Source organism: Rhipicephalus sanguineus, chromosome 3 (assembly GCF_013339695.2).
Source record: "Rhipicephalus sanguineus isolate Rsan-2018 chromosome 3, BIME_Rsan_1.4, whole genome shotgun sequence".
Classification (NCBI taxonomy): domain Eukaryota; kingdom Metazoa; phylum Arthropoda; class Arachnida; order Ixodida; family Ixodidae; genus Rhipicephalus; species Rhipicephalus sanguineus.
Genome location: NC_051178.1, coordinates 196,667,406 through 196,679,453, shown reverse-complemented (window position 1 = coordinate 196,679,453; position 12,048 = coordinate 196,667,406). Strand labels below are relative to the sequence as shown.

General features: G+C 44.6%; 1 protein-coding gene across 2 annotated transcripts; it reads left to right on the top strand.

Annotated features, from left to right (window-relative positions):
• The first annotated feature begins 320 nt into the window (after positions 1-320).
• On the top strand, positions 321-12,027 carry LOC119388006 (ankyrin repeat family A protein 2). Of its 2 annotated transcripts, none has more exons than XM_037655609.2 (7): positions 321-535; positions 973-1,099; positions 2,291-2,357; positions 4,436-4,489; positions 5,174-5,400; positions 9,792-9,939; positions 11,476-12,027. In XM_037655609.2, the coding sequence occupies exons 2-7, from the start codon at positions 998-1,000 to the stop codon at positions 11,538-11,540; spliced, it is 663 nt and encodes a 220-aa protein (XP_037511537.1). In that variant the 5' UTR covers positions 321-535; positions 973-997; the 3' UTR covers positions 11,541-12,027. The 2 variants fall into 2 exon arrangements, with proteins under 2 accessions (XP_037511537.1, XP_037511538.1); XM_037655610.2 differs by having other exon boundaries at positions 11,471-12,026.
• Positions 12,028-12,048: the final 21 nt, after the last annotated feature.

Here is a 12,048-nt window from a genome sequence, read left to right as displayed (position 1 = left end):
CATAAAGTGTCTATTACTTCAGCCATACAAAATCGCCAACGTGCGAACATAAATGATCACACATGATGAGCACTCACCGCGCGCCTCCATAACCTCCTAATAATCACGGTGTGGCGAGATCACTGATGCAGCCGAAGATCGGCAACGGACACCTTAATGTGCGTCTGAGAAATTTCGCACCGAATGGCCACATAAGTTGTCTACCGAAAGAGGTAAATTTAGTACTATACTGTGCATAAAACGCTAATGTCGCGAAACCAAACAAGCGCGCCATCAATGCGCCAGGAATCACCGGAAGTTGTGGTTGTGTGGTTGTGGTTGCTTCCGGAAGTTAAGTCTGAGAGAACGAAGGCAAGGAGAAGCCATGGAAAGGACGGAAAGAGCACGGAAAGAGAAGTCGGAAACACGGAACACCTAAAAAAATCGGAAAGGCCCTCCGTCGACTTCGACCGTGAACAGCTGTAAAGCAAGCGCTCACACATGGAACGAAGCAGCTGATGCGAAGCCATGAATGAGAGGCGCACCATCGCAACGAGTAAGGCAGCTAGTTTTCTATAATTTTAATAGTACACTAGTTAGCTAATGAAAGGCAACGCATTCTCTGGCACGAGTACGTAGTCGGCAAAGAGTGCGGCAAATGATCACGTTAGCGGAGTCTCTTTCACGATGCGCTGCGATCCTACACAGACTGTTGGCATTTGTACTGCGGCTTTCATGTCATGATGTTGAGAGCTTTCACATAACACCCTTTGACATTTAAAAACGGCGGGCAGTCAAGGTAACTCTCTTTACATTGTCTTCATGGTGCGTGGGATTTCGCTAACGCGAACTGTATGGTCTTTAGGAATTGTGTGGTAAACATATTTCTGGCAGAAAAGATTGGTCAGAAAAGATCAGAAACTATGCTGAAGCATAGAAGTCTGAAGGTATCGTGTTTACGGATAATATCAGCATTGCTCTCATTCTTTGCAGCTGAGACAACTCCCTGAAGGGTGTCATGCCTCACGTATGTCCGGAGACACTCATCGAGCAATCAAGGCCCGAGGGCAGCTCAGCTCTCCAGGGAGACACTAACAGGAGCGCTTTCACGCCTTATAAGGTGAGCCATGGTTGTACGCAACGTTTAGTGACTCCTTGCTAAGGTCTGGCTGTGTATGAATTCTTAATTCATCTAATACACAGACAGACCTCAGCGATGTGCAGAGTAAAGTTCAATTCCTCCGACCACTGTCACTGGTCCAACCCCAGTTATTGTGCAACAGTCGTGCTCGACAGTTTTTGATGAAATTTTTGTGTTCTGCGCCAACTCGGGACAGGTGGTTTCGTGCATTTACTTTATAGGCCGCACCAGATGGTAATGTGGCAGATGAAAACAATGAACGATGTGTGCATTGCAAGGGAGTGTTCTTCAGAAGATGGTGCCAGACCAAGAGCCTGACAATATTTGCGTGAAAACGCAGGGACCATGAAGAGCAACACAAGGAAAAGCGAATGTCCTTGTGTTGCTCTTCATTGTCCCTGTGTTTTCACGCAAATATTGTTAAGATGAATTTATTCCGACTAGGCTGACTCTCAGTATTACTCTGAAAGTTTTCTGTTGCTGCCATAAATGAGTTCGTAGCCAGAGGGACTGAAAGGTGTGGAAAAACTGCAATCCACCCTACTGTAGCACGAACACCTCAAAGGAAACACACATGAGTTTTTCAGGATGAAAGCTTTGTAGTTGAAGAACTGGCAACAGTTTTTCCCTCCCAGAAAAGTTTCTCCACCTTGCAGGCCTTTGTAGGCTTTGCCACAGCTGTAGCCATAGGAACTGCTGAATTTTCATTCTTATTTGTCCAACAGTGTAACCATCAGGTACAAAAATGAGTATATATGATCTTGGCACAAAGCTTTCACACTTCTGTGTCTGTGACCATAAAAGCTCATAAAGTTAGTCCCTTTATTTAAAAAAAGCCCTTGATTACACAAGGCATTGTGACGCCCCTAATGGACAATTTAACCCTGTATTATTTTGAGCACGAAAGGGGATGGCAAAACGTCTTCCGCTTTTTGGAAGGGATTTTTATACTGATTTGAACGCTAAATATTGGAAAGATTAGTGTGATGCCTTGCTTGCAAACTGGTTTGGGTACTAATTTCTCCAATGCTCTTACAAGCTTTCAACAAGAGCACTTAGAAACTAATGTCTTGATTGCTGTTCTTTTCTGTAGTTGCTATCTGAGATGGTACACAATGCTCAGCCTATAATTGTGAGTGTGCCTTCATCCACAATGAAATCTTTTTGCAGTCATCAACTGTCCTGACCAATCTTCAACGTGGAAATGTGCCTACCCAGACACAAGTTGTTCCCCTCAGTGAGTGCCAGATGCTCTTCTATTCATTCATACGTGCTTGTGCGTGACAATTTATTTCTTGTGTCACTGACAAATCCAAGGGGGGAGGCCGAAATGGCCAAACAAAGAATGTTACTGGCAGGGCAGCACTTATGCAGGCAAATGCGGTTGGAGGGCATGGCAAGAATGGACACCTGATCTCGTAATATATACAGTGACGTGATGTAACAAGACAGCACAAAGTATTACTAGGACAGTTGACAGAGGTACCCACAACTGAGATACTTGAACTGAAACTTGGTGAAATACCCGTGACACAATGGTATTCATCTATGGATATGTATTGCTTCTGTAGCAGCTTATGCACTACAAAATTTCAATTTGAGTATGGATATCTCTTCCTTTCTGAAATTTTAAGAATGGAAGAAATGGGCCAAATATGCTGCTTGCTTATACAATACACAAGTTGAGGTAAATGATCTCATCCTATTTGCAGGCACTTATTTACCTTAGCCTCTTGAGCAATCAGTGAATGTCACTACAAGATGTCTGGCCATTACTTTGGCGATAGCAGAACCAGAGAACTGGATGTGGTGGTGTGCAAACTTTATATGAAAAAGGCATTAAATGCATAGTGGCTACATGTTAATGCAAGTGTCAGCAATGTAAATTTTATGAGCTCCAGCGATGTTTAACATTTATTAGAAGTGAGGCAATACAGTTAACCTTGATATAACAGCACAGAATTAATGAAATAATATATAATAAGAACATCTAAAATATTTCTTGCTAATACCAAGATGTGACAAATACATGCCTTTATTAGAGGTCCTTTTTCTCATGCCTGCATTTAGCTTACTAAATATGAGCTGCTTTGCATGCTCAATCATTATTTCTCCTGAGGTGCAGCAACATTGTTGGCAGCATAAAAAAATTTTGTTCTTGATTGACTTGCCATAACAGCGCATGTTCCAAGCAGCGAACATGTCTTCGGGCGTGTGCACAACAGTAACTGTGGTGAGCCTACATGCTGGAAATTTTCAGCATTCCATCCTATTGAACATCAAGCTGAGGTACGTTTATTGGCTTAGTATCTGCAGCAGTAGAAGTCAGGGAGCAACACCTTGACTCCACCTATCCTTTTCTTAAAATGCTGTTGTTTAGATAAATTATTGTGGTGTGAATATCTGTTACAGCCTGTTGACCCTTTAAATCTGCTTGTAAATGTCTACATTCATCTCAGCAGTTCTAGACAAAGTGTATTTTATAGTGTTTTGCAAACTTTTTGAAGATCAAGGAGCGTGTGTTGGGGGGGCCAGTTGGTAAGACATTATTATGAGAACTTAAAGGGCCCCTGACAGCAAAATTTTTGTTGGTGACTTTTTTACTGTAATTTGTAGTTTTGTGTCTGGCAATCCCTAAGTTAAATCGTAAATGCTCTAGCGTATCGTATAACTAATTCTAGCGTAGTTAATTGTGACCATTTTAGCATCACTTCAAAACGCCCGCCTAAAAACCACAAGAAACTAGCGCCCCATGTGGGGGAGCATCAGAGACCACGTGCACTCAAGCTGTGGTGACGTTGAAAGAGCGGTTTTTCAAATCGGGGCCCCGCGCGCGGTAGAGATTGAAAGTATGTGGGTGCCTCGGTATGGGTTAAACCTGTTAAGCGCGTGTCCCCTCACGAAAACTACCTCGAGAGCAGCCCGTCACTAATAATCAGTCAGATGTATCCCCGTATACAGGAAAGTCAAAACAACAAAAACATCTCGAGGTTTCAATTTTGGTGTCAGGGGTCCTTTAAACTGCGCTTGGGACGAGACACCGGAGTGGAAGTAGGCAGGACGAATGCAGACTAACAAATCAGTTGTTAGTCTGCGTTCGTCCTGTCTCCTTCTACTCTGGTGTCTCATCCCAAGCACAGTTTAAGTTCTCATAATAATGTTTTTGAAAATGTTGAGTGATGACTCTGTGAACAGCTTAATCATGTTTCCTAACTTTCTTCTCATAGAAAGAAGTACATGTAGAACTGTATTCTTTGTCCTTATGTTTTCTGTGGTCCGTGTGAGAATATTTTGTTGTATTTTTTTTTTTTCCAGGGCGTTGCATTCATCAGCTGTCGGCGCAGGGAGAGATCTCACCAGATCAGATAAGTGTGTAACATCCTGAGCTTGTTCTTGTATATTCACAATATTTCTCAATATAAACAAGAACTGTACATATGTATTTTCACTTTTGGAGAGTTTATGGGAAACATCATCATGGGGAGGGGTTCAAGCTTTGTCCCCCCACACCCAAACAAAATTTTTATATGCATTGTATGTATATACCCTACACACACACAGACAGATGCACCTGTAAGTGTAGACACTCCCCTCCGCCCACCAGAATAAAATTGTAGCTACACCTCTCAAAATTGCTTATCATTAAAATTGACTAGCAGCGAGAATATTCATATTGCTGCATAGTTTCAAATATGAAGACACATTAAAAGCTGGAAAATCATTTCTGCAGAAATTTCCGAACATGAAGGAAGCTTTACAAAAGAGACAATTGCCATGCACTTGAAAGTAAGCACAAAGCGACAGAAGGGACATAGTTTTTGTTGGCCCATAAACAGACGGGACAAAGTAAGAATGCACAGGGGACAAACGCTGATCCTCGCATTGGCACAATACCGTTTCCATTTTTGCTGTGTCTGTGCAGATTATGTACGCTCCCAGACAGCACTTGCATGAAGAAGCTGTCTGAATTCTTTGCTACCAATGGCAGAGTGCGTTTCACCAGATGTGTCAACTGCTTCCATGTCTATTTACACCACGTATTATCTTGCGCAGCATCTGAGCGGCTGGACCTGCGCGATGAGGCAGGCCTGACGCCACTTTTGTGGGCCAGCGCACATGGCCAGCTGTCAACAGTGCGTCACCTGCTTGCCAAGGGCGCACAGGTTGGCGCACAGGGCCTCAGGGGTGAGACTGCTCTGCTGCTCGCTGCTGCTCAGGGGCACTCGCACGTTGTGCGCTATCTGCTGCAACACGGTGCCAGCCCAAACCAGGCAGACCAGGTGAGCAGTGCAATTTGGAATTGGAACATTACAGGGATACACTATGTGCACATGTGTGGTGGTCCTGACTCTAAAGCAGAACAAAAACACAAGAAATAGTGCTCATGCACATTGCTGTTCCTAGCTTTCTGTTACATACTAGACTATCCCAAGCCTTTAGCTAAGAACACATTTTGGGAGGCATAGAGATGCTCTGTGCTCAGGTTAGGTGCCTGAAAAAAAACGAGACAGATGGTGTATTTGAGGTTACTAGTACTGCATCTAGTGCACCCAATCGTAGTCATATTGGCTGAATATAAATGCTTGAATTATCGCTGTTCAAGCAGCTGTCTTAATCGGTGATGATTCTTTTAGCCAACAACTAATATTGGCACTGATGTGTGCAAGCCTGTTGGAGCTGTATGTGCATTTCTCCATAAAGCAAGGACAGAAAAGGGACCACTGTCGCTATGTAGAGCTCTGATGCCACTTTGTAGGCCTTCGGAGGCTAGGCCTAGCAAACTGGGCATAAGCATGAGGCAGTATTATGCCTCAAAACAGTTACTGTACCTTTTCAAAAAGCATTTGCAAGGGCATATTTCTTCCGCAGTGCTTCAGAAATGAAAGTTACTAAATGATGTTCAACCTAATGCTCACCTCACCATAGCTATATTCATGAAGGAACAGATCATATATGAAAGCATAACTGCGCTGAGTCTCAAGACTTGTATTAACCTTTTCAGACGCCACCTATCAAGAACTGTCTGTATATGCGTCAAATCGATACAACGTTATTTCAAGGCACTCGATATTTTATTGCAACAAAAATAATGCCATAATGCGTTGATTTATGTGTGCTATAGTAATTAATTCTAATTCAGTTGTAGTTAAATATCCATTTATTGTGAAGTCATTCATGCTCCGTCTTTGCATTAATAGAATGAAATCTTATGCCAGAAATATAGTGCAAATTCGTTTTCGGGTATGTCCATTTGGAGCAAAGAAAAATTGTACTTTTGACGTGGCTCGCGGAAAGGGGCACATCGAACGACTCGTCGAACAGTGTAGTGCCTTCAGCAAACTGATCATATGCAACAATACACTGCAAAATAAAGTTCAGTGAAGATAAACTTATTATGCAGGAGGTTCATTTCATCCAAAGCTTGATGTATCTTGCTTTTTGTTAGCCCCTAGTCGTTACAAATGGCAAAAACAAGTGGTGTACACAATTGTGTACATAGTGTGTCAAAGGGTTAACACAATTCGCAATGCCCATAGACTGTCGCGCCACCGAGCGGAATCGAGGAGCGTCCTCTCGAGGAGGGTTAGTAGACGACAAAATGGCGGCACTATGCAGTCGCTCCCTTGTTCGGCTGTGCTAGGCTCAGTGTTAACGCGTTGGTAAGAAAGGAACACTACGACTTTGCATGTTCCCTGCGTCAGTGAACAAACCAGGCCCTCCGTGACACGAGAAATCTGATTCGTTCTTGCGAGAAGCGGAGTTTTCGTGAAAATACGTGGCAACTCGCGCTTTCAATGCTAGCCCACAGTGTACACATACTATCAGCTTCGCAAGGCTTACTGTAGCCACGTAGGTAAGTTAAATGTTATCGTCTGACATGTTCAGTTGAAGCTCATCCTGTTTTACTTGTATATATAATTGGTCAGTGTTTCTTGTAGTGCATGAGTCCCATAACACTGTACGCGGGAAGGAGGTCGCGCGGGCTCGCGATGTGCTCATGTATAACTGAGCGATCTCAAGTTGGCGATACATTAAAATAGGGCCTCTATCCTTTGTCAGCAAAGCGCTGTTAGGAATCATGCGAGCGACGTTTCAATCATTCGAGGACGTGTCTGCTCGACGCCTTTCGTGGAGCGAACGCTTTCCATCCACGCCGTCCTTCGCCAGTGTGTTGGTGGTGTTGGGTTTCATAGCCACCGCTGCGCCGCTTGTTTTTGTACGTTTGTTGATAGGTGGCAGCACACTGCAAGCGATTTGCTTGTTGACCGGTCTGAGAGCAAAACGTTCTCCGCGCCCAGACGTCTCTCTAATTGTAAACGTGGTGACGCGGGGTGGTCGAAGTCGTTCGGCGGAGGAAATTCTTCAGATTGCTTTCAGCAGTGATGTTGAAAGAAACCATCTTGACGACGAGGATTTTTCACTGGACGTAGAAGACTGTGAAAGCACCGAGAGATAGCGACGATGAACCACCAACTGCTAACTCACGACGAGCCAGTTGCACTTCACGTCCCCTCGTGCGTTAATGTTCTTTCACGCTCGTAACTCGTAAGTCACTTTGGTTGTATTTAATGTGTAATATCCTTGAGCGAGATCAAAATAAAAGCATAGTTCCTCTTGTGCATTGCATATATCACAATTATTGTGGATATTATGGAGCGCTGCATGCCGCCAACACGCTCGAGCTCGACCAGCGAAGCGAAATGGTTAGAGCGATGGAGCGTGCAGTCACGGCCACAATTCACGCCTCTCGGCGAACTTCTTCGACGTTGCGAAAAGCACACGTGTGCATTCTTTTCGATATTCATGTTTCGATCGTGCTGATCGAACCTGCAACATGCGAGTGAAGTACACACGGCTAGAGTCTCAGCATGGCTGTGACACAAGCGCTACTGAATGGCATGTTAAATGCTTGTGTTCCGTTGAAGACGTAACTCCGCGTTTCCGACTGCGCAAGTAATGACGAAGGAGTATTATCGCAGAACACTTTTATGTTTGCAAGCCATCATCACGCGCAGCAGCGATGGCGCTACTCGCTGGCGGCCTACTACTGCGGCAAATCCGTCAGGCAGGCTCGGTACGTACTACCTCGGAGTGCCGTTCAGCTCATACGTCAATTCTAGTTCATACAGGTTTATGTAGCACGCACAGGATTTCGCAAAGCATCGTTATGCACGGTAACGGAGCTGAAATATAACCTTTCACTTCGCAGCAAATAATTAGGTGGCGAGTACTTAGCACTTTCCATGGTTTGGGAAAGTATTTTAGTCTCATATCCATTTCAGCGCAGCTCATAACTTCATCCGGTGAAAGTGGCATGGTCCGTACGTCCGCACGTCCTATCTGTTCCTATGCTAACAATCGGGTTGACCCTCCTCCTGGCGCCATCTTGAAAAGCACGGCGCGCCACCTATAGTTCGTGGGCATTGCGAATAGCGTTAGAGATCATTTCGCAGAAATTCCGGTGTCGGCGTCGCTGGTTGTGAGCGAGAGTCAGCGTTGGCTGTGAGTGAAAATTCTAGATAGATGCAAACAAGGAAATGACAAAAGAAATCTATAGCTTGAGTGTGTATGGGTGCTAACACCCCTTGTAAAGTTGTTTGCGCCTCATGGCGCACGCGCGTCTCACGGATAGGCCGCAGCGGCCGTCGAGCAAGCAGTGGCGCTGTGCTCGCACGCGTTGGAATTAGCGCGGTGGCACCGGCAGTGCCGCCGCGGAGAAGTTAGGCCGGCGCATAGAAACAGCAGAGTCTCTTTTGGGGTGTGGCGGCGTGCGTGGACGGACGTGTGCCGCGGTGGGTCCGGGGGGACGATACCGCGGCTCGCTTCCCTCGGGCCCTCGTGGTGAGTTGTGCATTGGCGCCGCTGCATTCATGGTGTATTGTATTGTACTATGTCTTATGTTGTCTTATGTTATGGTGTATTGTCTTATGCTGTCTTGAGTGTGTGCTATGTTTTCCCAGTATTCATTGTCAGCGTATAAGGTTTAGCGTGTTACTAGTTTGTATAGGATTCAGCCGGCGAGCTTGCCGTATGTAAAGAAGTGTTTAATAAACGTCCATCTTTGGTGCATGACCGCGTGAACTGTCTCCGTGTGTTCCGAGAGCGGCAGCGTTATCGCTCAGACCCCACAAGTGGGAGTTGAACCCAGGACTCCTTCGTGGCAAGCAGGTGTTCTATGACAAAGCCACCCCGTACTCAAAATTGCTTCGAAAAAAAACACTGTATGAATATTACGTATTGTGAGGAGTGTCATTAACACATGTAATATTGTGTGGCAAAAGCGTAGAATCACACCAGGCATCAAAACATGTGAAATGCGTGACGAGTGGTTGGTTTAAAGTCCCATCAATTACAAAGCGCACAAGCATGATCAATTATTATTATCAACAACAGCATCAACGTGTGCAGCTGCTTAGGTGCATACAGACTTGTAGTGGGCACTTCGCAACTGTACTTGAAGTAGGCAATCCAGGATAGTTTGAAAGGCCCGATTTACAGGCGCACAGACGTTCCTTTCCTTGTGGCACGGTTTAGGTGCCCACCAAGAAGCGAAGCCAGGCTAGCGATTGAGAAGGCGATGTGAACAGGGTCCAATTACACTATCGCATTCTACGTACTCTTGAAGGCGAAGCTCAATCGTCCTCTAAGTTTTTATGTTTGTATGTTCTAGGAAGGGAACACTGCCCTAATGTATGCTGCCCTTGGAAACCATGCTGCCACAGCTCAAGAATTACTGTCAAGTGGCGCTGACATGTGTGCTCAGAATAATGTCTTTGACACTGCTTATGACCTTTCAGTGACAATGAGTGCACGACAAGGTGAGTGTGCTATTGCTTTGTGCATGTCTGCAGCTGGCATGGTGTCACCGTTCGATGCGAAAACCTCGAGGCTTTTACTAGGGATGGCCACTTATAAACTACACTAGCTAAAACCTGCAAATTACAGTTGTTTCACAATAATTCAAGACTGACTTTTAAGAGCGGCATAATTCAATGAATCTGGTGGCATTGTGACCTCATAGTTTTGTGTTCACAGTATCATAAATCCAAAAATGTGATTGCGGTGAATCACTGTGATTTTGCCATGCTTGTGCCAGCAGGCTACTATTTGTGAGCCCGTGCCTGCCTCGAATGTGTGGCTAGTGTGGAAGCCTCAAGAAAGTCATTGCCACCAGACGACGATGATGGTGATGACGACGATGATGGCGCAGCACATGCGGCAGGTGAAAGAATGCCAGCAGATGATGCAGGCAGCACGGAAGTGCGTCATGGTTCGGTGTGTCGATTCACACACTATGTGGCATTAGTTGCACCCGGCAGCTTGTCATTCTCGGAGCTCTCCCAAACTGAAACTGAGACTGGTCGGTAATAAACAGACTGGAATTAATTACCTGTCACGCACTGCAGCAAGCGATGTGCTTTGTTATGACTAACAGGCCCCCAGCAACGTATTGCAGCAAAAAAATGGCAAGCCACAATTTTTGTGTCAGTACCCCTTCAATTCAGGTTGTTGCCTCACTTTCATGCAATTACAAACAGGTGCTCTTTTGGTTTAGTTGTGTGCGACAGGTGTTTATGTTGTGCTATCGTCAGAGTGTGTAGAGAGCAACTGGTTCAGTTCAGTGAACATGGCACTCGGTGTCATACCACTCTGGGCAACAAACAATCCATGTTTTTATTGCATGCAGCAGCAGCAGAATGGGCACGGTAGCTTCACTTACACTGACAACTGTAGTGCATTAGACCTGCATTTCTTTTGGCTTTACAAGTGTTGTAGGGCCGCTGAGAAAAGAGGACTTTGTCAACGTGGCGTCGAATCATCACCGTCTTTCAGATTAAAAACACTGAGTTCTTGTATGTTATTGAAACCATTTTTTTTAATCCTGCCCTATTATTTGGATATTTTTGTGGCACCTTCCATGCAAAAAAAAGTCCATTGGCAATTATTTCGCACAAGAGGTCAATCCATATAATGTGGTTTTGATGTAACCAAGTAAATTGCCGATTCTACCATTTTGGTCATATTGAGGTTTGCCTATAGTTGTTAGTGCAGTAGATGTCTATACTTGAAGCACACTCACCTGCTAAATACGGGATGAAGCACTGCAATATGTAAGAAATTTCTGCCATCCTTATACCAGGGGATGTGTTGTGGTGCTGTGAAATAGTTTGTGTAAGCGAGCATGTTTGAATAAGCATTGGGCAGCTGTACTCTTTAATGGTTCTTCTCTGTTGACATTTTCTTATCACTAGTTCCTTGGCTGCTCATTGTTACATTGACGAAAGTGTCACTTCTTTTTTTGCCAGTGTCACATTTACAATCAACTGCATTTCTGTATTTTTCTTTCAGTGCAGCAAGTCTTGGACAATTTCATTTTGAAGCTGCTTCAGTGAGATGTGGTTCAGTATCGCTATTGTGACAGAAGCCATTTTGAGCATTTGGACTTCTACAGTGCTGCATTGTGTGGATGCTTTTGAGCTGCACACTGGACACTTGCAATGTGATCTGCCCATTTTATTCACGCAATCCTTCTGCAGATAACGTTTTCGGTTAACTGCACGAGGTGTGAACTTTTGACACCGGTGCTGCCTAATGGACAGCAGTTGTAATAGTAGTATGCTGCATCAGATGGCATGATTAGCGAAGCGTCGATGTAGGTACTGAAATTTCTGCAATGGTCGTCATTGTACCAAAATGGCAAGTTGGGCAAGTTGGTGCATAATTATTTCTAGAAGAAAACAGTGCACAGAAAACAAGGAGAAAAGAGTCTTGTCTGTAACTGCAGAGCTCTTTGCAATGCCAGGCGGCCTTTATGATGGACGTTGACAACAAGCATCGAGTGTGCATCAAAGGTTGTGCTAATTGTAGTGAAGACACCATGACCGTTTGATACCATACTATGGTATCATACTATGGTATCATTGATA

Coding starts and splice junctions, on each gene's coding strand:
- LOC119388006 (XM_037655609.2), top strand. CDS start 998: ATGCCTCACGTATGTCCGGAGACACTCATCGAGCAATCAAGGCCCGAG. Junction 2,358..4,435: donor GACACAAGTTGTTCCCCTCA/GTGAGTGCCAGA, acceptor TTTTTTTTCCAG/GGCGTTGCATTCATCAGCTG. Junction 4,490..5,173: donor GATCTCACCAGATCAGATAA/GTGTGTAACATC, acceptor TATCTTGCGCAG/CATCTGAGCGGCTGGACCTG.